General features: G+C 50.1%; 1 protein-coding gene across 2 annotated transcripts; it reads right to left on the bottom strand.

Moving 5' to 3' along the window:
• Positions 1 to 6: 6 nt before the first annotated feature.
• On the bottom strand, positions 7 to 24,476 carry LOC124467658 (nuclear receptor corepressor 1-like). 2 transcript variants are annotated; one of them, XM_047019989.1, is made up of 16 exons: positions 24,319 to 24,476; positions 22,678 to 22,881; positions 21,019 to 21,116; positions 20,654 to 20,861; positions 20,371 to 20,550; positions 19,270 to 19,383; positions 17,656 to 17,712; positions 17,465 to 17,517; positions 16,263 to 16,329; positions 14,286 to 14,458; positions 11,641 to 11,731; positions 11,325 to 11,503; positions 10,746 to 10,800; positions 10,409 to 10,510; positions 2,576 to 2,706; positions 7 to 1,157 (listed from the first exon to the last, which is right to left on the bottom strand). In XM_047019989.1, exons 2-16 carry the CDS (start codon positions 22,786 to 22,788, stop codon positions 602 to 604), a joined length of 2,175 nt encoding a protein of 724 aa, XP_046875945.1. In that variant the 5' UTR covers positions 22,789 to 22,881; positions 24,319 to 24,476; the 3' UTR covers positions 7 to 601. The 2 variants fall into 2 exon arrangements, with proteins under 2 accessions (XP_046875945.1, XP_046875946.1); XM_047019990.1 differs by having other exon boundaries at positions 2,576 to 2,703.
• Between the last annotated feature and the right edge of the window lie 199 nt (positions 24,477 to 24,675).

Raw genomic sequence — 24,675 nt, 5'->3', positions numbered from 1 at the left:
TGTGGACATGTACAGGCACGGAGGCGTACACAGGCACACACACAGACGTAAACAGGCACGCAAGCACTTGAAAGTGATTGAGGCTGACGCTAACCTCCATAAATCCCTCACACACCTAGCCTGGTCTCGCAGCCAGAGAGGTCAGGGGGTTGGAGGAGAGGGCTGGGGGGTGCTTTCAAGGTTCAAATCTCATTATAGGGTCAGGACTTACATAACACCGCAGACGGTTCGGGTGGTGGTGGTGGGGGGAGAGGGGGGAGGGGGGGTTGCTGACAGAGCACATAACTGAGAACTACATCTCATTACCTTCCGTGCTGAATTAGCCGGGCAGATTAACGCCACAGCCATGTGGCACTCAAGTCCCAAAAAAAGTTAGGAATCTAGAGCAAACGATTGCTAATTCCCTACAGGTGGCGTCATCGCCGTGGTCCCGGGCTGGCTAGATGGCACGGGGTGGACCGCAGATGGAGTGGTGTGTCACAGAGAACACAGAAGGAGGGGCGGAAGGAGGAGAGAACAGGCGGGAAGCTCGGCGCACAATGCCGTGTTTCGTCACGACGACGGACGTATGGATTCAAATGTTTGTTTTTATTCTTAAATACTAGACGTGACAGAGCTGCATGGTGGACGCGCCTTTGCGTCGCTGGTCAAAGTGTTTGCACGGGTACAAAACCGGGATTCTCAGCATGAACACTCCCCCCCCTCCCCCCATGAAAACAAACCCTCTCAGAGACATGAGCGTTTGGCCACACAGAAGAGGAAAGGTGACAGAAAGTGTCAGTTTGACAAGCAGCCCACCAGAGACACTCCCCTCCCCCCCCCCTCCCCCGGCACGACCGGGTTGGCCGGTAACCCAGGCCAGCACGGCTCTCCTACCTCTGTTAGCCTCCAGGCTCATGGGGGCCTGCTTGGCGGGCTCCCTCAGGGCCTTTTGGCTGGCCTCCTGTTTGGGGGGCTCGGGCAGGGCCGGCTCCGAGGCTGAGGAGGGCGTCTCCTCGGCGGCCACGGACGCCGCCTCGTTGGCCATGGAGCGCGTGGTGATGCGGCCCTTGCGTCGGCCCTGGCTGTTGGCCGTCTTCCTGCCGCGCGGCGTGCTCTGCTCCTTGCCGTCGTCGTCCTCCGCGCCGTCGCACTTGTCTTTGTCTCTTTCTCTGTCCCTGTCGGGGGGGGGGGGGGGGGGGGGGGGGGGGGGGGGGGCCGCCACGGGAACACCCGTCAGCGTGGCGACAGAGGGAGGCGGCCGTCTTTTTACACAAATCGAATTAGGGAGAATGATGCTCGCGTCGAAAACCACTTTTTTCGTGTTTGGTGCACAACTGAATAGATGCATTCTCCTTCAGCGCCCGGGGTCCATTCTCATCAGTAGGTTTGTTTTATCGGCACTTGCATTTATCATCTGTGGTTCGACAAGAGTCACGTCTAATGTACCTGAGCGACATGGACAAACAGACTGCCAGTCATTTGCCTAATGGCTGGGTGCCCTGAGGCAAAACAACAAGTGTGTGTGTGTGTGTGTGTCTGTGTTTGACTGCGAGTTGTGAACGCAAGGCAACGGGAACATTTTAAGCAGCTTGCCTGTGTGTGTGTGCGTGCGTACTTGTTGAGCCGCTAACACAACATACTGTCAGGAACACAGTATGTTGTACAGATCAGTGAGTCGGGCTCCTCTCCCTATGGCATGATGAACTATGCACTTAAGAGGGATGCTGATCCCCATGGCTAAGTGCAGAATTCCTCAGGCCAGGTCCTCTGTGTGTGCGTGTGCGAGCACACGCGTGTGGCACAGAACACATGTGGTGAAGAACACTGAGAGCAGCCTGGGAGCCAGTGTAGCTGCCAGTCACAGAGGTGAGTAGGGGTCCTCCTTCTGGAATGATCTACTACATATTTAGGGGGACGTTGATCCCAGCGATACGTTTCCAAAATTCCTGTTAACTCCTATTCCTTAACTGCAGGCTTAAATGTACCAGGAACAGGATTCTCCATAAAACGGTCAGAACAGGGTCAGTCTAGGGGCTACCTCTAGCTACACAGGTTGGAGCTACACAGCTACCTGACTAACCAGGCTACAGTAGAGCTGCCTGACTCTAAACAGGCTACAGTAGAGCTGCCTGACTCTAAACAGGCTACAGTAGAGCTGCCTGACTCTAACCAGGCTACAGGAGAGCTGCCTGACTCTAAACAGGCTACAGCAGAGCTACCTGACTCTAACCAGGCTACACTAGAGCAACCTGACTCTAACCAGGCTACACTAGAGCTACCTGACTCTAACCAGGCTACCGCAGAGCTGCCTGACTCTAACCAGGCTACAGCAGAGCTGCCTGACTCTAACCAGGCTCCAGCAGAGCTACCTGACTCCAACCAGGCTACAGCAGAGCTGCCTGACTCTAACCAGGCTACAGCAGAGCTACCTGACTCTAACCAGGCTACAGCAGAACTGCCTGACTCTAACCGGGCTACAGCAGAGCTACCTGACTCTAACCAGGCTACAGCAGAGCTACCTGACTCTAACCAGGCTACAGTAGAGCTCCCTGTGTGAAAGAGCAGCCTGGCATCTCCTGGCGCCCATGCTCACCTGGACTCCTCCTTTTCATCTTTCTCCTCCTCGTCCTTCTTCTCCTCGTCCTCCTTCTTCTCGGACTTCTCCAACTTGTCCTCCTCCGTCTTGTCGTCGGCCTTGTCTTCTTGCGAGGGACGTGTGATCTGCTGGGAAACACAAGAGCGGCGTCTTCAAGCATCGGCAGGAAAAACAAGAAGAGGATTGGTCTGGTCACATTTTCAAATGCCCTGGGAGGTGGGTATTCACACCTCTCCTGTCAAAAAGTCCAAAACCCTCTGCGAGAATTGGGTCTGTTAAACCTCAGGCCAAACGAATAACAGCTAAACTCGGGACTGTTTCGTTTCAAAGTGAGCACGTATCTTTTGACTCCTCTTCGGTGAAGCCCAAATCTAAATCAGTTCTATGTGACCTACTTCCCTTTTAAGGCTACAGTGGAACTATGGAAACAACCCTCCCAAAGAGGACCTGGATGAAACCTACTGGATGAATACCCCCAGGCCCGCTTATCAGACCATACATCTACGCATCTCCACCCTCCGTCAATGACCCGCCCTGGGATCTCATCACGTCCAGGCCCACAGCTGGACTTCCTCCTCCAGCTCGCAAATCAAGCAGCCATCTTGGATGACGCGGAAAACGCCCCGGCTGATTCCCCACTGACCTCGGAATGAGCTGGAAGCACTCTGGGCAAGGGGGGGGGGGGGGGGGGGTGGACGCGAGTGAGGGGGGGGCACGGTTAATTATTGCGTCTGGAAACGACAGCGGGCTGTTCCACAACAGGCGAAAGGAGAGAATGTAATATTCTGTTGATGAGTTGCCCTCGGGTCACCCCTTCTATGATGCAGCTCAATTTCCTCCCAGATAACCAGATCCGAGTGGAAAGGTTTAACAGGCCCGGCCGTCCAGCCTGCCTACATTAGATTAGGACTGTGCCGTCTTTGGACCGTCTTTCGCATGGATGCAATAGATGTCTACGGGTTCATGACACAGTGAGAGACACACACACACACACACCCGAGTACAACAACACTGCTCTATGACATGAAACAGCGTAGATGACCCCCCCCCATATTCCGGTCGATGAGCAAACGAAAGGGAAGTGAAGGGTAAGTGCCTTTATGGGCTAGCCGCTAGCGTCTGGCTCTTGAACTGCGTTCACCCCAATAGAATGGAATATCTTTATTGTCATTGTACACTGTACAACCACGGGGCTAGTTTGTGCGATAGACTAATGCGTTCTGCAGAGAAGGGAGACTGGCGTTGGTCACGGTTTGGAATGGAAGGGAAAAAACAGGACAGAGTAACATGGCGGATATCGCTATATATTTTTTTTTTGACAACGTAGTTAAGGCGGCAGGCGTGTGTTGCTAAGGCTTAACTGAAAAGCGCTGCGGGAAACCCTGGAGAGGGTGGCCGATGATCTTCTGGAGAGCTTACTTGTCCTGCACTGTGCAGCTGGCAAACCACGCACAGGCACAGTAGAGTACAATCACGTCTGTAAGAGAGGCCTCGGAGCTAAAGAACATTACATTGGGATGCTGTTACTTCAGCAATATGAAGGCTCATCATCTAGCCCCGTGGCTGCGCGCTTTTAGAGCCCGTCCGTTCTGTGACTTTGGAGGCCTTCAAAAGGGAAAAACCATGGGGACTTGACAGATGTATCCATACAGCCTACTTGCAGCTGGTAACACACACACGGTGTTCACACACAAGAGGGACGAATGACGCGGCAGTAACAGATAGCCGTGAAAACGACGTAACCCTGGTGAAGGACGGAACACGAGTCCGGCCCAGCGACTGAGGACAGAGCAACATTCTTTTATCATCACGGCTGCTGGCGCGCGCCACCACAGAATCCCCTCCTCCTCGCCTGTTCCACGAAAGTGCTGCGCTGGAACATGTCTGGCTATGCCAAGCCAAACAGCCCATGCTGGTAGCAGATGGGGCCAAGGAATGTACTAAACTCAATGGTGAGGCAGGAAAAGGAACAGAGCAAAGAGGGGAGGGGGTGGGGTGGGCGGCAGAGTGCGATAACCAAACAAAATAGGAGCGGGGGGGGGGGGGGGGTCAAGGGTGGGCTGTCTTGACAGGGGGAAAAGGCTACATACAGCACGGTGACTGTGCACAAATAAGAGAGGACAGCCGTCGACCAATCAGCTCGCCTCGGCCTGACCCAGAGCCCGCCCCCTCACATCGGGGCTAGGGTGTGTCTGCCAGTCTGCTTCAGGAGATACCGGGCGCAGAGAAGGGGGTCTTCCTGCCAGCGCGTGCCCCTTAAGACCACAGCCCGCACGCAGCTGTTCTGCCAACAGTCAACGGGACACTGTGGTTCTGCGGTCCGGCCATGTTTTTGGACGGATTTCTTCTTTTCCTGACCGGCTCTGAATATTCCGAGTGTTCATTCTTAACCAAACCCCCCCTTCTCCACCCCACTCTTTCGCTGATTCACCGGACCTGTTTGGGTTCGGAAATGACCGAGCCATGGGCCAATGTTCCCCTTTCCGACCACAGGCGGGGCGCCAGAGCAGGAATCTCTCCGGCCCCTTGGCAACTCCACGGGGAAGAGAAGAGCGAAAAATAAAGCCAGGGATAACGAAAAAACAGACCCACTGGCTGTTGTTTGTGCGCCAGTTATTTACCGACGCCCCATTTCGGTGTGTCCTGACCTTTTCATGATCCTATGATCCAATTACCAAATAACAAGACGATTCAAAAGTTCAAGTTAGTTCATTGGAACTGGCATTCGGAAAGAACAAACCTTGTTAAAATGCCTCAGCACCAGGTTCCTCCCCCCCTTTAAGCCACGTCGAGAGGCAGTCCGGTCAGGAGTCATTAACGGCGGCTCCGCCACTCTCTCACTGTCATTATCCAGTTAACTGTGCCAGTGGCAGCTAGGCACCTGGTCACGGAGGCTTTGAGGACACAACTTTCTTGGCCCGGTTTTCCAAGGATAATGGGATCGGCTTGATGACTTTAACTGCCTAGCGATTAAAGGGGTGGGGCGGGGGGGAAAAATGCACCGGGGAAACCAGTTCCTTTTACATGTTGCAAAAAGAATAAATAAAATAATTAAAAAATAAAAACTGTGTGGAGCATTCCTTCAGACGAGGCCTGCCATTGGACAACAATCAAGTTCTCCCGAGTCTGATTTGGGGAAAAGTCCAAAACAAACAGAAAGTATTACCAGGTAGACCTCCATGTCCTCCATAATGAACTCTGCTCTACTGGGAGGTGACCTTTTTAAGACAGCTGGACACACACACACACACACACACTGCAGCCAACGGTTCAACTAAGTTGCTGGAATACACATTTTATGTACGCTCAATTTATGGTCCCACCTAGAACAAATAACAGGAGCCTGGATGTTGCGCTGTGTGACGCATGCTATTGATACACGTGCACTTCTCTGTTCACACGACATAAATCAACAGACGCAAAGATGTGGGTGAGAAAGTTGCTTTTAAACTACAGGGCGACAGTGAGGGTTAAAATTAGGGGGGGGCTATCAAACACAGTATCGAAAAGCAGTGCGATAAAAAACACCTTTTCTGCCCAAAACACTCTGCGAGACACCAAAGAAAAAAGTGTTGTCCACAACGTCACACTTCTAGTTTGACTCCGGGGAGACGTGGAGCCACTTTGCGGCCTCGCTCACCTCACGCCAAAACACACACACTCGGTTTTCCCTGTGCGGCGTCCCAACGGGGGGGGGGGGGCACGAAAAAAAGTGGGGTTCGCGTTCGTCCACGGCAACATCTGCACATCGAAACGAGATTTCAAGACCCCAAATACTGCATCCAGTGCAGCCTTGGCCCGACCCCCCGGAAACGTCCACGATCGTGAGGATACACGCATCACGTCTAAACTGTCTAAAGAAAGGCCATAATTGTCTGCAGATGGACACATCTGCAGCCTGCGTTCCCCCCCCGTCGACGAAAAAACGAAGGCTGCGGCCGTGTCAAATATGTGATTGTGCAACGGCACGGGGTGGGGGGGGGGAAAGGAGAAAAAAAAGCCAGCAACGCGCGGAGGAAGTTACTGGGAAACAGGCAGCGACTGGACGAGGAGCTGGAGAACGGAGGCGAGGGGGGGGGGGGGGGGAAGCCCGAAGGGAGAGAGCGCACAAAAGGATAAACAAGAGTGTGAAAAGGAAAGAGGGGAGGGGTTCGGCGAGCGCGAGAGAGAGAGACACACACACACACAGAGGGACAGCAAGCCATTACAAAAAAATACAAAAAAATTAAGACAGACACAGAGAGAGAGAGAGAGAGAGAGAGAGAGAGAGAGAGAGAGAGAGAGAGAGAGAGAGAGAGAGAGAGAGAGAGAGAGAGAGAGAGAGAATAGAGGGGGAAGAAATGCAGCAAGAAGTGCGCGCGTTTCCCCCAAAGCCCCCCCGCGGACGTACCTGCCGGCTCATTTGTCGCTCGCGACAGCCTCGCTCCCCGGGAGTAGCCCCTGCTCGGGGGTTAACCTGCGCGAGTGTGGTCCCACCGTGCCTCCATGGCGGCGCCAGCAGTACTGGGGAGCGGCGGGGCTAGCGCTCGTGCTAGCGCAGCAGGAGAGCACCATAGCACGGCGCCTCAGAAGGGGGGCCCTGGCTGAGGCACGGGCGCACATATTCCAGGAAAGCGTGTCATCGGGTCACTTAAGCCGCCGGAGGAATCGCCCATCTCACATGCGCCGCTCTAATCTATGCGGGGTCACTCGAGGTAATCCCCGTCGAGTGCTCCTCTTTGATTGGCACTCGCAGCAGTACAGCCAGTTATTTGGGCCTGTTAGAGCGCTGGGACGTACCACTTCGCTCTGACCGAGAGGGGAGATTCATGGGGAGAGAGTCAAAAGGAAATGCAAGAGGAGAGGAAAAAAAACCTCGCTGTGGCCAGCTTATACAAGCTGCCAGGGCTGGATATCATTTGTCTCTCTCTCTCTTTCTCTCTCTCTCCCCCCCCTCCCTGTTTCTCACTCATTTCAGCTACTTAACGTAGTAAAAGTTTGTTTTTGTTATTTTGCTTTTTGTGTGTCTCGTACTGCATATTCTGCCTGGGGTACAGACAGCACTATGCCCACTCAGAGTCCAGTGATTCAAACCTCTGCATTCCAATAACTCCACGACAACGCCACATTCAGTTAACTAGTTGGGGCCTCGAGAGCACGTTCCGACCATCAAAATGACAACAGACAAAAGCCATCGCGTTGGAGAAACACCAACGGACCAAGCGGGCTGGGGGCAGGGGGTGTTCGACGGTCAGGGTTGCCAATGCTCTGACAGCATACGGCATCATTACAGGGACCAGACTGCTGGCGAATGGACCAGCGCATCCATCCAGTAACCCCCACAGCCGGGGCTTGTGATCTGGGCTTCCCAGCTCAGACAGAGGCCCCTCTGTAACAGGAACACAGCGGAGAGGGTCCTGGTGGGCAGGGGGGGGGGGGAGTGGGTCATCCTGTCTGTGGAGACTGGAATACAGGCCAGTCATGCTCCCTGGTCCTCCACACCAGTGTGGCCAGTGTGAAAGACAAATCATCCAAGTCGACTTCACTAATCGAAGGGGGAGAGACGAATACGAGAGCAAACATATTCTTGTGTTTGGACACACACACACACACAGACACACACACAGAGACACACACAAAGACACACACACAAGCGTACAATCTGTGGTAGTTCAGGAGAAGGGAAGTCCACTCCACCCTACAGCAGTAAGTCTTGCATGCCAGCAAAGATAAGCTCGAAAAAAGTGAATTAGTGAAAGAGTGACGCACACACCCACGCGCGCACACCACACACACACACACACACACACACTAGGCCTAGTAGTAATAATAACAAGTCTGGTATCTCACATGGGCTCATTTCCCATGCCAGGGAGCTTAATCCTCCACTCTTGTGATCTGACCTGTGTGTCTGGCTGGGCCAGCGAGTCTCCCATAGGCACACCCACAGAATGTTCCGGCCCAGCAGCTAGCCAGGGGCAGCATCCAGACAGGAGGAAGCCTGGGGAGGGGGGCATCCTCCTGGGGCACTGCCAGAGGAACAGCCCCCCTCTCCTCCACCACCTCCAGGATGTCAGATGAAAAGCAAAGGGAAATCCAATCTGGGTGGTTCCGAAATGAAGCCATGTGTTTGGTGTGTCATCATGTCATCCCCAGATGTCAGCAGTCATCTAAGCCTGTGTACACATTGTGGGACTAGTCATCATACAATGACAAGCCACATGCTGATGGTAGGACACTATTCTATCAACAGCTGCTCAGTAAGTTTGAACTATAAACCCCACCCACCCAACCAGGATTTGGTCATACTACCGGTCAAATGATGACATGCTAAAAATGAATAATAATACACAAATGAAACCATACGGAGCACTCCAGTAATGCACACACCACCACAGACACACACACACACCAAGGGAGTGGAGGCATTACAAGCCCACGTGCTGTGGCTGTCACCCTCCACCCCCCCCCCTGGCCTCTGCTCACCTCTGTGAGTGGCTGGAAAAGGCTGTGAGCGTATGCTGTGTCAACACCCGCCCTGGGGGCTACCGCGCTTATTTAACGCAAACCCACATTCAGCACGCTGCTCACGTCCAATGGAAAACCCTCAACCCCTCGAGTCCAGCCTGCGATCTGCAACAGGGTTAACACTTGTTGAGCTCGAACACGCAGGCCAGGAGGGCAATACAACTCCAAAATGGGCAGAAAATACCACCAAAAAGAATTATCCAGGAATTCAAACTTTGGGTCTTGTGATTACGGGTTAACAGTAAGCAACCGTGCAGCTATAATCACTCCCAGCGCTCCCTACAAAGGGCGCTGTGGCAACAGATTTGTAATAGCTTCTGTCTTAAATCGGCGGGGGGGGGGGGCGCTTTCAAAGTGGAGGTAACTCACCCAGTGTGAGACGAGGTGAAACTTTTGTCACTCGGTCTGCGCAGAAGAGTGACTAATAATCCTGCGCGTTGACAGGCTCGGTCAAGCCGAGCCTCTCAAAACACAAACACGGATCGAGAGACTGCTGCTACGCATCGACATATCTCACCAGAGGGGAGGAGGAGGAGACTGGACGTTGACACAGCGAGAGAGAGAAGAGAGGGAGAGGGGGAGGGAGGGGGAGAGGGAATGGGAGGGGGAGAGAGAGAGAGAGAGAGAGCGCGGAGAGACGGAGAGGGAGCGAGGAAGAGGGAGGAGAGAGAGACGGAGAGGGGGGGGGGGAGCGAGACAGAGAGGAAGAGACGGAGGAAGAGAGGGGGGGGGGGGGGGGGGGGGGAGTCTGACTATTTTCTGTTTTTCCCCTCCCTCCGCCTCAGGCCCTGGAGAGCAGCACGGAGCCTTCTGACTATGGCGGACAGATAAAACGGATTCCTCTGAGCGTCTGCAGCTCAGCGGCCGCCCCATAAATCAGCCGACCCCGCTGCCCTCGGATCAAGAGGCACCGCTCCCAAACCTCACACTCCACACAACAGCCCCCCCCCCCCCCCCGCCGTGGTTCTGCAGCGCCCCAAAAAGCTGGGGAGGAGCTGCTGTGTCCTGGGGAGAGGAGGCGGAGGGGGGGAAGAGGAGGATATAGAAGAGGAGGAGGAAAAGGAGGAGGAGGAAGAAGAAGAGGACAGCACCAGCCAGAAACAGGCTTGGACACCAGAGGGCCTCCTGCTGCAAACGTCACTAGGAATTCAGATGGAACACCAAGTCATTTCCGTGATGTATCGGCGAGTAAAACAGAGGTCTGCTTATCCCTCGGAAAACCATGACCAAAAAAATAAAATAAAAAAGCAAAGCAGAAATCCAGCTGCATGTTCTGAATCCAAACTTGACCAGAAACTGCAATTTTGCAAAGCGCCGTCTCACCTGGTTCCTTCCTCTCCGTCTCCCAAAGTTGCGTCTCACCAGGGTCTTGTAATTCTGGTTCTTCTTGGTGAGATAGTAGAACAGGACGCAGTCGGAAACACACTGTCACAGAGAAGGTTGCAGGGGGAGGGGGGACATTAGAGTCAAAACAGAACAGCCCTTTGCCTGTAAACAAACACACCCTCTCGTGCGTTTATTGGTGTTGACGTTCACAGACGGCGCAGGGACATGAGCACATAAGAAATGTACAAAACGTAATCAAGAACAGACCAGAGAATGCAGGGGTTGGGGGGGGATATTGGAGGCTACTGCAAAGCGAGAAGATTCGTTGGCTTACCTTTCTCTCCAGATAGGAAGCGATGAGGCCAAAGTTTTTGGGGTGTTGGACAAACCTGTGAGGAAAAACATGATACAATACAGCCATGAGCCGAGTTGCCAAAGTGCTTGTGTTGTTCAGTATTTTTTATAGTCATTAGAAAAGATGCCACTTTGTTCCATAGAAAAATGCTTGCAGCCAAAAGCACTTCACTATTTTCTGTTCCGTGCAGGCATTTAGTAAATAAATATTCCAGCATTCCAAATGTACTTGCTTTGTGGCAAGGAAGAGGAATGACAGAGTCATCAAGATGGCTCATTTGTTTCGAATCATTCTATTATCCACATTACATAAGCCAAATGAGGCCTATGAGCAGCATTGACCTGAGGGATAGTTCTACAATCTCACTGGCCACCAGCCGTTTCAAGCGATTGCCCAGCACCGACTCAAACCCAGGACAGGCCCGCAAGTGTATCTGCGCCATCATCCACAGCTAAGGTCGACGGGTAATTCCATCCGTGACAACGCGACGGGGCCTCCGCGGAAACCTCCGGAATAAATGGTCCCCCCCCCCCAAAAAAGAGAAAAACGTGCGCTCACTTCTCCTTGAAGATCTCCCTCTCGTGCTCGCTCCAGACGTTCATGAACTGGCGGGCCTTGTACACCTTCATGGGGTCGTCCATCAGGCCGTTCATGTTGATGAACTTGACCCGCCGCTGCTCCGTGTCGTACATCATGGGCGGGATGACGGACAGCTGCCTCATCTGCTTCTCGTTGTTCTGGAAGGGCGGAGGGGAGGAGTGAGGCTGGTGCGTGTTCGCCGTGTTAAAGTCGGTACGGGGAGGGGGGTGGGGGGGGGGGTGATTCGACAATTCTTGTCGAAAAATTGATGTACGTTCATAATGTAAGACTCTACCTCTTGTTCGGAAAGGCCGTCGATTATTTCCGAAATCTCGTGCTCGCTTCTTGCAATGGTTGCGGAAAGGCCGGTTCCTCTCTGGCCGACCCTATAGGTGGAGGAAAACCATGAAGGAATCAGTCAAGCCAGCAAACCTGCCCCCCCCCCCCATCTCCCTTTCTTACATTTGAACTTCAACACGTGGAGGTTGTGCCTGGTTCTATTGGTCAGTCGCTATAATGTGGACTACGATGCTGCTATGCTAACCTAATGTCCTAAGTCACCTTTATCAGTGTTGCACCTGGAGGACTTCCCTGACATCACCTTGTGTGTGTGGTTCAAACTAAACTCAACAAATGAACACGTAGGCTTGTCAAAGAACAAACAGATGAGCACTTAGGTAAACATTCCAAGTCTCAATGAGGAGAAACTTCACTATAAGTCCTACTAGCCGAGCATTCCTGTGACCAACGCCACCTCAGCGATGTATAGGTGACGTGTCATGGTGGTTCCCCTCCCTCAGGGTCTTGTGCTACAGCTGCACAGCAGGGAAAAGACTAGCTAAACAGAGACGTTGGCGGAAGCCAGTTTCCGGAGGTATCTGCACGCCAAGCAGGGGAACCATGAGGTCAGCCAAATTCGGTTAATTCCACATTCCGGATTTGAGGATTCATCTCCCTCCACTTTTTAAGTGAGCCCTCCTATTATCTTAGGGGTCAATATGACCCCATTCAATGTTTAACGTCTGTAAATACATGATTGAATGTTTTATTTTTTTTGCTTCAGATTTTTATTACTTTTCCTAATTTAATGGGGACAACTATGTAAGCATAAAATTGACTTGTTGACATTTATTTGTATTTTTAATGTCTTGTACACATTGACCCCAGGCTCTTTTAGCTGTATAAAACATAAGAAATATCAACATTTTAACACACATTTATTTCGGTTGTTTTATTCGGGTCACTATAACATGTTAGGATTTGATAATGTTCATTATCATTTTACATATTCAATAACATATTCCCCGAAACCTCCCTCTGCTTTAAGGCTCTAACCTAACATAATCATATCTGTAGTATAGCGAGAACCACTAGTAGTTCACATGACATGGGACATCATTCTCATGAGAACTTTGATGTTTCCCGTGCCGTGGGGGAATACCTCATTCTCATTGGTTTACCAAACAAAGGGAGGAGCAAACATTCTAAAGGTGTGAACAGAAGCTCTTCTAAACCATTTTCTTTGCGTTCTGTGTGCTCTCTCTTTATGTTCTCCATCTCTCTCATTTGAAACTGCATTCAAGCAAAGATTTTCAGTCAGAGATTTTGTCACCGTTTTTTTGACAGTGAAAGTGACAGAGGAGAATATTCTCATTCGTGTCTGAGACGGATGATAATATAATATTCAGGAAGACCCTGATTATGAGGCATCCTGCTCAGATGAGAACAGAACTCGTGTTACTATCCTTGATCAAAGAAATTGTTTTTTCTATCCAAATGTTATAAATTACAAAAATCAATCATTCAAAATATTATAAAACAAAGATTTTATGGTGATTTGGAAATGTGTCCATAGTCGTGCAATAGGTATTCTGGATGTATAAGGGGTGGGGGGTGAATTTCAATTTAAAAGGCTATTTAAGTAGTCGACAAAGACAAATTACCTGAGACACAAACAAAATCATATTCTCGAGATTTAAATTGCTGGGGTCCAGTGGGTAAAATGTTGTATCATATTTGAGGGTAAACAGGGTTCGTTTTAAAATTGCTTTTCTATGGCAGGATCTCTAAATCCTGTCTGGTGAGAATCACAGGGAAACAAAACAGAGAGCAGCATCATTTAATTCCCTACGTTCTTGACAGCAATGAATTTCTTTAAGTGCTACTCAGCAATAACAGGCACTTTTGTTCCGTTTTAAACACACAACACACACAAGTCGTCTTCAAGTGTGAATAGCAAACCCAAAAAATCGTCAAGCTCTAAACACACACGATCCCATGGGAAATGACAGTTTTAAGCCCTCCAAATCAGAAAAAGATATCCAACCCCCCCCAAAAATAACTATTGCTATTGGCTATAAATGGCAGTATATCTAGGAAATGGATCCCAAAGTACAAACGTGCCAGACAAGACCTATCATTGGCTTGGTATCCTGCTCCCACTGTATGGCAACAGTCTGAACAAACATCTCTGACCTGCAACCCTCGCTCGGCTGTTTCAGAGAAAGCGTGAAGTCTCGGGTGCCTGGAACAGCCAGGGGCTGGACTCTGACTCCCGTGTCCCACAGTGCCCTGGGGCAGGAGGACACCCAGCCAGCTGATAAGCCAGCTGCAGGGCAGTGACCACGTCCTGCCGCTCAGCACAGCCAGACAGGAACGTGAGCCAGAAAAGTCCTTGACAGTGCGGTTCATCGCGGCCCTGACTCCACAGAAGGTCTCTCCCTCCTCTCTCTCCATCCCCTCTCTCTCTCTCTCTCTCTCTCTCTCTCTCTCTCTCTCTCTCTCACTATCTCCTATCTCCTCCTCCTCTCTCTCTCTCTCCATCCCCTCTCTCTCTTTCTCTCTCCTCTCACTTTCTCGTCTCTCACTATCTCCTCCGCCTCTCTCTCTCTCCTCCTCTCTCACTCTCTCTCCCATCTCCCCCACCCCTCACCCCCTCACCTCTGGAAGCGCTCCTGCTGCTCCCGCTGCTTGCGGATCTCAGGGAACTGCCTCTCGTAGTACTCGCGCGTGCGCGTCTCCTTGGCCTTGCGCCGGGGGTTGTTCTCCATGCGCTCCACCTTCTTCTCCCACGCCTCCATCAGCTGGTCGTAGCGCTGGCAGATCTTCTGCTCCTGGACGCCCAACACACCGACGGAATGGGTTTAGTCAAGGTGCGGGGCCAAAGTGTCCCCGTATGACATGGTCTCAAACAGGGGTTCCCAACCCTGGTCCTCAGGGACCTCCTGTCCTGCATGTTTTAGATGTTTCCCCGCTCCAACACACCTGATTCAAATGAATGGGTCGTTATCCAGCTCTGCAGAAACCTGCTTATGACCATTCATTTGAATCAGATGTGTTGGAGCAGGGAATTATCTCAAACATGCAGGACAGGGGTGACCTGAGGACCAGGGTTGGGAACCACTGGTCTAAAACACTGAGGGAGGAGGGGATGGGGGCTTAAAGACGGCTTAAAGACTTGGTGGTGGACGAGGGGTTGAGCAAGGACAACTTGAGCTCGTTTTTACGACACGGGCACGACTCGCGGAGGCGTAAACAGTTAAACGTCGAGAGAGTCGTGGGGAGATGGAGAGCGTCCCATCGAGGGAGGACAATAAAGCCTTGTTTCCCCTCTCAACAGGGAGAGCCAAACAGTCCACCTTCCTCTTGGCAGGTGGCCACGCGCACTCGGCCATTGTTCGGCGTCCAAAAAGGGGTCCGTCTGACCCTGTCTGGGAGCTGCCAGCTAAAGGTTGCACTCGCTGAACCGTGCCTCGGCTGCGAAAGAGGAAAAACACTTCCATATGGGTTGATTAGACTATATTTAAACGGCGAGCCTGGCCGATAAGAGAGACTGAGTCGTTTGGCGGCTGTGTCTCAGAGGTCCGCTGCTTTGATGTGAAACGGGTTCTTCCGCAAATTTGGTCCAACTTAATAGGCTGAATAAGTGCATGACGTGAAACTGTTCCTGCTGGGGCTAGGCTGGGGAACTTGTTGACCGTGACACGAATTATTGACCATGTACAAAGGCCATTTACAGTACGGGCCAACATTTACAGTGATGCTATATACTACTCAATTGACGAACTCCACCTCTTCCCTGACTATGGCTGTTGAATAGGAAATGATTATCATACCCTGTTGAAATGACTGATGATTTATAGTCATACATTTATGACCAGCTGTGTGATTATTTTCACATTTACATTTAGTCATTTAGCAGCGGTCTTATCCAGAGCGACTTACAGTAAGTACAGGGACATTCCCCCGAGGCAAGTAGGGTGAAGTGCCTTGCCCAAGGACACAACGTCATTTGGCTCAGCCGGGAATCAAACTGGCGACCTACAGATTACTAGCCCGATTCCCTAACCGCTCAGCCACCTGACTCACATAGACCTTCTTTTTGGTCGACAGACAATGTCAGTATGGCTTTTGCTTTTAACACTGGGAATAAGTTGACATTGTTCGACAAAGGAATTTCAAATGATCACATGTATGTGCCCAGCTGCATGTTGTTTTCGTTCATAAATAAACAGCAAGTCAGGAATGACTTTGCGGAATAATAAGCAGACATAAAAAGATATCGTCTCATTAAAATATGTCATAAAAAAAAGGTTATGTGCAAATGTTTGATGATATAAGCAGCTCTATTGACTGAGCTTCACAGTTATAATAAACTGGAAAATTTCCCCCTGGTAAGTTCGGCCTTTCTGAGTGAGGGAACAGCTTGTGTTTGGGGTGTGTGGGGTGTGTGTGTGCGCATTCATGACCATGAGACTGTTTGTGTGTGTGTGTGTGTGTGTGTGTGAGTATGAGTGCGTGTCTGTGAGTGTCTGTGTGTCTGTGTGCGCGCACACGCCTTTGTGTCATGTTCAAAGTATCCACCAGATTCTTGGAAGTTTCCTTCCCCTGCATCCCTCCCTCGGCAGGGACACTCACCCTTTGTTTACGAGCGTGGTTCCTCCTCTTGAAGAACAGAATGAGCTTCTTCCTCATCACTTGATTGCTGCAAGAGAAAAAACGGCCCAGTTATAGAACATGCCAGAGACTTGGATGGAAGTCCGCCACTGGAACAGACTCGATCCAGATCCTTGTTCGACCAGTAAACACGCCACCGTCGTCAGCTCGTCAACTGAACGCTGGCGCCCTGAACACTTCCCGGCAACGGACAGTGGGGAATTGTGGATCCAAATGTGGGAAGAGAAGCACAGAAAAGTCCCTATGCAAAACCAAATATGTGCTGCTGGACCAAAGACAGATTTCAAGGGCGCCAGGTGGATATCTGAGAACTTCCCCGAGCAGGGAACACTCATGACTAGAAAACTGTTGGGGGGAAAAACCCTCCCTTTGGAAAACCTTTTCAGTGAAAATTGTCCCCCCAGTGGCTAACTAACTAACTAACTCTAACCCTAACCCATTGTCACATATGGAGATTGACATCCACCTTCTACACTGGAACCCAAACATCTAACTTCACCAAAGATTCAGAGGCGCTATGTAGGGTTTTCAGTTGCGGGCAACTGGTTTGAAACAACCTCCACAGCCTGAGGAGGATGAGATTGAAAGCTAGCACTTTATGATCCCTGTCAACAATCGCAACCAAGTTCATCTATGCAATAAAGCAATAATCCACACACTGCATCCTCCTGCCTCACAGCAGATTCCAATGCCAAGCTAAAGCACCTGAGTTACCTCTCCCACTTCACTGTCCAATAGAAAAAGCAGAGAGAAGAAGAACAATTCTCATTGGCTCCCCAGTTGCTGAGGAAGTACAGTGCAGCGGTGGAACGCTCACAGTTGGCGTCTGATAAGGAAGCCAGACAGACCCGTTCCGTCACGTTTCCAAGACGATAAGAGCCGGCCTTCAACCCCCGCTGAGCCCATCGCTATGGGCGAGCCTCCTCGCGAAAACACGCTATGTTGACGACATATGGTTTTTCCTCAGCATGCACGTAAAGGCCTGGTGACTCAGCAGTCATTAGACAGCACTGAAGCCTCTTGGCCCAGTCCTCGATTCCATCTAGCATCAGAGGTCACGGAATCTCCCTGCCCTCGTCCCCTACTGCTCGGAGCTTTGACGATACGCCGACGCTCGCGATTACGAAAGGTTGCAGAACACATGGTGACTCGGGGCTACTCACGTCTTGATGTTGTCGTGGTATACTTTTGTGTCGGACGGCTGGTTGTAAAGAGGCTAGACGAAAAGGTGGGGAAAGAAGAACAGGTCATGTGGTCATTAGCTATTGTACGAGCAATACTAACATTTCTGTTTGCTTACTGCTGCATTTTCACAAATAAACACACGAGGACTTACACGACTCTAAACACTTACCAGTTCAACTTTCGGACCAAGACCTTCAAAGACCTTATGGGCCTCTTCTGCCTTTTTCTGCAAACAGAAGATAGACAATCAATTCGAAAATCAAAATCTAAAGGAACTTCCACTCACGTGATCCCCTATGGTAATTCACCACGCAACAAAGTTCTGTGGTTCCATGCGTTCCTGGGGTACGATCCTTTGCCAATTCAGCGGGAGGAAATATGTGCACACATTCATCTGAAGATGCCCCCCCCCCCTCACCCACACAGACAATGGTGAGAAAATGTGTAGAGATACAAGACCCCCCCACACACACACACAACTCAACCCCCCCCCCCATTCACACACACACATCTTGACATTTTCCATACCATGCACACAGACGCAACAAAAACAGAATCTGTGCATGGTAATATCGCACGGGGGAGATCTGTGGAAAACATGGTGGGCCCTGTCTCCCTCTGGGTCTAAAGTGGGGACCGTGCCTCTCTTTCCCAGGCTCTGAGCACTGAGGATCCTTGGCAAAGACACAGAATTAGAGTCGAGGGGGGGGGGGGGGGGGGGTTCATAAGGAGGAGTTCCTTCCATAAGCCCTTTAACTATCGCTGGGAGAACCTCCATCCACTAAATGAAACCAATGCCACACAACTGAGGATGTGGGCACCGGATAATAACCGTGGCTTAAAGATTCCCCTGCCATGTTTTCCATTTCATTTTTTCCGTGATAAGTCTGCAATCTCATCCGAGTGATACATCCCAAAGCAGAGCAGCAAGCAGCTTTCTGAGATGGAAATAAACAATTCAGAGCGATAAAAAGGAAAAAGAAAAAAAAGACTAGAACGTTCCGTCGGCAGACTGGCTGCATCACCTCCCCTGTATCACACCAGTCTGACAACTGTTAGTTCCCTTTAAAGCTCTCCCTTTTCACAAAGGCTGTATGCTGTGGCATATGACCGTGGCCACCAGGGAAACGCTTTACGTGGCGCACAGCATCGCTCTCACAGGCTGAGGAGGTTTTCCTGCTCGAGGGGTTAATGACTGCCGAGGCAGGAAGCCGTGCCCCAGTGCTGTCCTGCCAAAACACAGGCCAAGCAGCGGGACCTACGGTAACCTACACACACACACACACACACACACACACACACACACTGCTCCCTTTCTCCAGCCACTCTGCTGAGGCACAGATACTGATCCCTCTACCCTTTACACACACACCAGTGAACACCCATTACACACACACACTTCCCCCAGTATTCAAAACATATCGGGCATAGCGAAAAGGAATTTGAGAATCCAAACTTGAACACAGTATAGGAGACTGATTACGTCTGTACGTGGTCCTATTTATTACACTGTATGACCTCAAAAGGACTTGTAACTGTGCATGGTTTCCACAAGCCACTAGAAATTCAAGTGTGCCATTGAATAAAGAGTAAAAAAACATTTGAAAATAAGGAACTAGTCACTTGTCGTACACACAAAGAGAAAAAGGTGTCAGCTAGTCGAGGTATTTTCGTGCATTCGTGCACTGTAGATGAGGAGCTGTGACTGTGTTGGGGTGTGTGTGTGTGTGTGTGTGTGTGTGTGTGTGTGGGTATGGTGTGGTTGTTCTCCCAGAGCACCGACCCGATTCTCGTCGTAGATGATCTGGACGATGCTGCGGTGCTTGTGCTCCACCGGAGGCGGGGTCACCGGCTTCTCTGGCTCCATGGGCTTCGCAGCTTCCTCCTCCAGTTGTTGCTAAGAGACAAGCCAAAACAACAATAAAGTGTATGCACGCGCGTACACAAACACGCCGAGATACGGGCTACGCACACAGGAACAGACGTGAGAAACGTCCTTTCAACCATTACTACATCCATAAAGGGGAATTGAGGATTCGGCGACGTTTGACAGATTCGATCTGCTGTGGCTCTTTCTACAGACAGCTGTGTTGATCTGATGTCTGTTGGGATATCCAGAGGGGCCAGCATGGGATTGTAAAGTACTCTGCCTGCTTGGGCTTGTTTTTTTTGTTTTGTTTTGATCCAAAGAATGTCCTGATACAAAAACTGTTTTTAAAACAAACAAAAAAATCCTAGTTTCTGCCACTGAGATTATGCTGCAGAAAAAAACGTTGAACTGCTGTTGCCAAGTTCCACCCCAAAAAGGTTACGTGAACCACCAGGTTACAGGGGCGCAATCAGGAGCTCCTGGGACACCTTGATTAAACCAAATAATCAATTCCTGTGGGATGGGGTGGGGGGGGGGGGGGGGGGGGGCTCCAGGAAAACAACACCGAACAAAGACTCAGTCCCAGACTCCCAGCCAAGCCCCGGTTAGATTCCTGCTTAATGAGTCCAATTCCTAAAAGATGGTGAGTGAACACAATCAGAAGACCTGCTACAACAGTACGTCACGGTTTCCCACTCAGGAACAGAAAGAGAGCTTGATATAGACAATAAGCCGAATAGGGTAATCACCTTCTGGGGAAACGGAAGGAGAAGACACAGGTGAACACGTTAGCTGGCCTGCAGGTTATATAACACTACTGAATCAGACTATTGGCATTTTTTTTTTTAAGTAAAGCTATAAGATGAACTGGGAGCCACCATGTTAACTGGATATGTAGGACAGAGCTTCATTGGTCGACAATGCAAAAGTAGGGGGAACAACAGTCCAGTCCAAACATAGATCTGTCCTGTAGGTTGAATATACTGCCTCGGCGTTCTGGACCGGGCCACACACCTGCTTCTTCTTCAGCTTGAAGATCTGCTGCTCCACTTTGGCGATCTCTCTGTCGACTCGGTCCATGCTCTGGATGAGCTCCTCCTTGGACAGCTTGGAGGGGGAAGCGTCCTGCTCCTCCCCCAGGTGATGTGGCCCTCCGGGGGAGGAAGAGTCGGCCTTCACGCTGTACTGGCTCTCCTGGAACACACACACACATACACCAGGCCGTCAGCCAAAGACTTTGGCATACCTTGTTGCTGGTCTAACACTGCACTGCCGGAGGGAGGTGCCCGGTGCCCACCTTCTTGGCCTCCATGTTGGACCTCAGGCTGTCCTGGAGAGTGTGCGAGTGTGGAAGGGAGATGCCCCCGGAGCCCTGCGTGGCGCGGGCAAAGTGGGCCTCGGAGACCGTCTCCATGCGGGGCCGTTTGTTCTCCATGGCCTCGTGTTCTGGCTGGCCGGCGGAGCTCTGGAACTGCTGCTCGTAGCCATGACGTCGCTCAGGAGGCCTGGGGGGGGGGGGGGGGAGGACAACCCCGCCAGCTGGTCGGTTACAACGCCACAGTCGAGGACAAGGGCCGAACCCAGAAGGGAAAAGGCGGTTTTGCCTTCCAACATCAGAGCTTTGTAGCAGGGGTTAGCGTTAGCATGCTGAGTCGCCTTTACCTCTCAGTCCCAGGGTGGAACTCAGAGAGCAGGGAGGGTCTCCTCCTGCCCTGCTGGGTATCCTGGAGGTGAGCCCGGTAGTCTTGGACGGTGAACTCCTAAAGGGAACACAAAACCCATCAGGAAGGCCGGGTCCAACGAAACAAGACCATAAAGCAAACGAGAAGGTTAGGTGTCCGGAGCCAATCAGAAACGATAGCAGAGGTTGAGAGGGTATAACCGAAACGGGCACCCACTTTAAACACATGGCAAGTCCAAAAACAACCACGTCATGCTTTTAGTCTATCACAAGGACCCAGGATGTCTCCTTTTAGTGGGGGGGAGGAAGGGGGGGGGGGGGGGGTCAATACTTCTATCTTATTGTGACCACATAAAAAAAAAACATCCCTAATGAGAGCTCTTAGCAAACGGGCTTGAAATCCTATCAGTACACTGTGACCTGCAAACAAACCTGAGCCACTCAATACAGTTAGAGGAAACGTTCCCAAATCCTGTCCACAATGGTACTGTGGACTGGTTTCTGTGTAAGTAGCCTTCTTAGAATTGTGTTATCACATCGAACGAGGACAAACATGACCGGAACACAACTATCAAGCCAGTTGAGTTGGACTGTGCGCTGTGGAATATTTCTTCCGCCAATGAAAAAGCATCTCTGAAGAGAAAAATGTTATAGGATACATTTGAGATTTTCTCATCCTATTTTTAATTTTTACACCGTGATAACAACAACATTTGCTTTTAGCTACATTTGGGTGACGCTGACAAGCCAATACCCAACACTGCCATCCAATCTCCCCCTCGGGCAGAGCACCGACGCATCACAGTCAAAGGCAATCATCAAGTTTCCTCGAAACATTCAACCCGAAGTGAACAAGATACAATAAATGAACGGCTGGCTTCTGGAATCCAGACTCCGAGGCATGCACAGCAGCAGGAGCAACCCTGATTTACAGTAGGGAAGCCCCGACGATCCTGTTATCTGACGTGGAGGAAGGGGATGAAGACAAACGCCCTTCTAATCTGGTCTGGGGAAACTCACATTAGAACCCGAGATGTTTTCACGTGACAGATAACCAGGAATACGCAAACGCACTCCGTAACCTTTTTAGCTCTGTTGCCTTTTACAACCCCCCCCCCCCACACACACACACACACACACCCACACCCTGCTTTCTGGATTGTTTATGTCCATAAACATGCGACTGGAGTTGACTCTACACAAAGTTTCCTCTGCCTGGGATGCCATCTGCCATCAAGTCTGGTAGAAAAACCCACATCTCAGCATCTCTATGCTCTGGCAATGTGGTATCAATACAACAGTCCTGCAGGTACAACACATAAGCGAGAGTCTTTCACTGGATTGCCGTTGAACCACATGTAAAGTACCCCCATGTCTGCTGATGGCAAGTGTACGATCAGTAGAGCTCCTTCTCAAAAACAAATCATTGTGTCAAGGCAGAAATTGCACTTAAACCTGCATACGCTGATAACGTTTGTATCTGCATGTCAAATTCAGCCAACCGATGCATGAGTATAACTTCAGGCCCGTGTTCAAAGGCAGGAGATTGAAAGCAGTCAGCGATAATGGCAGGTCGTAAAATACCATCCCTGTCAAAGACCTCCTCATACAGATTTCGGCTGACTGCTGGAAAGCCTCACCTGCTGATGGCGTGAGGGGCTGAAGGTGTACTGGACAGAGTGCGGTGGGTAACGGCTCTGCTCGCTGCTGAAGCTCCCCTGGCTCGGGGGGTAGCCCGAGCTACTGGACATCCTGGCTGCGGCCTGGGGCTGGGCCGACGTGGCTCCTGCTGCTGCTGCTGAAATCAGGGATTCAGCTGGGGCAAGACTGGAGACCTAAACCACCTGGGCAGGGACAGACAGAGAAGTTTATGTAACTGTGGGTAACTTCGATGACATGATACCCATCTGAGTTGCATTCATCCACGCCGGCATGAGAGGATTTGTGCGGTCCCATACCAGTATTACAAGATCTGTCTCTGGCCGTGAATTAATCGGTCACTAATGGATTAGGATGTCTTAGTGGAGGTCGGGAATAGTTTCTCTTCGGGGTTTAACCGTGCCACGTAAATGAGATAAAAGCGTCTTCTAAATGTAAAAGTATTCTTATCCGTTGTTTAGCATTATTGTTAATAACCTTTGCAATTTAGTCTAAGCCTATAGACGAATATGCAACTCTAAGCAAAAACGTACTTGGGTCCAAGGGGCGGGAAGTAGTTCTGTAAATTGAGAAACTTTAAAGGGGGAGGTAGACTTTCATGTATCCATGGATTCTTCACAAACTTTCGCTTTGATATGAACATAACCTTAACGGGACAGACGCATATTCATCGAAACATTGCAAAGTATTAAACTGAGCACAGGTCCTCAAATGGTCATTTACATATTAACGGCGTGGCAAGTAGCGCAGTGGCTAAATGAGGCTACAAGGAAGTGTAGTTTAAGCTAGTTAAATAGGAAGTTGTACTGGTCCATGAAGTACAATATAATAAAGGCAGACATTTAGTCATTTTACATTTAGTCATTTAGCAGACGCTCTTATCCAGAGCGACTTACAGTAAGTACAGGGACATATAATAAAGGCAGACAGAGAATACGACATTCTTTATCCTTCAGTTTGGCTAAACCGCAGACTTGCTGCTACCAGGAGAAGATGTTACGACTTTGCTTTCGAATGAACAGCATGGTGTAAAAACAATGTCATTGACAAATCCGGATGTTATTAATGTATTATGATCTAGCTCGTATCTATTAGCGCATATAGCTAGCTAGTTAGATAATCGTCGTGCGATTATCGACAACACAATAAACACCCGTTTAACAATACGACTGACATATGACTACACTGAACGGTGCTTTGGTGGTTGTGGGTTAGTGTTTTTTTAGAAGTTGATAGCTTGCTACTTTCCCTTTCCAGTACCTTGCATGCCTGCTTGTTGCAGTAGCTAAGTGTCTGTGTGTAGCAGCAAGCTAACGTTAGTTTAGCTAACAAAACACAGGGTAATTTCTTCCCAGATTTAATCTGGGATTTGATCCCATTTTCAGAGAACCCATTTAATTTTCCATGCACATATGCAAAAGATGTTTACTTCTCTGCAGCATAAAATGTCGCGAAACGATTAGCTCAAGCTTGATTGCTGGCTACAATATTTTCACCTTTGAATTCAACCACGTCGCCATCTTGCCAAGGCGATTTTCAGCCTCGACTGTCTGTACGCACAATACCATTATTATTTTCAAAACGTATAACTTTTTAGCACGTCCAATTAAAAAATAACTCACCTCATTTTCTAAAAACACTCTATTTAAAGCAAAACGTCTTCTTAACTAATAGATATATCTATTGTATCTAGATGATTGTAAATCCTCGAGTGACGGACTGTAGACTAGTGTTGCAGACAGAGGGCTGCACCACATTTGTCGGTCGAGGTCCCAGCAGGACAATGCATATTTTCCTACAAGGAAACATAAATCCCCATTAGCATTATTGTATTATATTGGACTACATGCTGTGTATTTTACTCAGGTATTTAAACAAGGTTCATTTCATAATGTTCCAAACAAGCTGAACAATGTTAGTATAAGTATTTATTATTTTACACCAAGAAGGATAACGTAGTGTGACACTAAAAGGTTCCC

This window comes from Hypomesus transpacificus, chromosome 5 (genome assembly GCF_021917145.1).
Source record: "Hypomesus transpacificus isolate Combined female chromosome 5, fHypTra1, whole genome shotgun sequence".
NCBI lineage: Eukaryota > Metazoa > Chordata > Actinopteri > Osmeriformes > Osmeridae > Hypomesus > Hypomesus transpacificus.
Note: the sequence above shows the minus strand (reverse complement) of the source record. Positions and strands in the feature narration are given on the sequence as shown.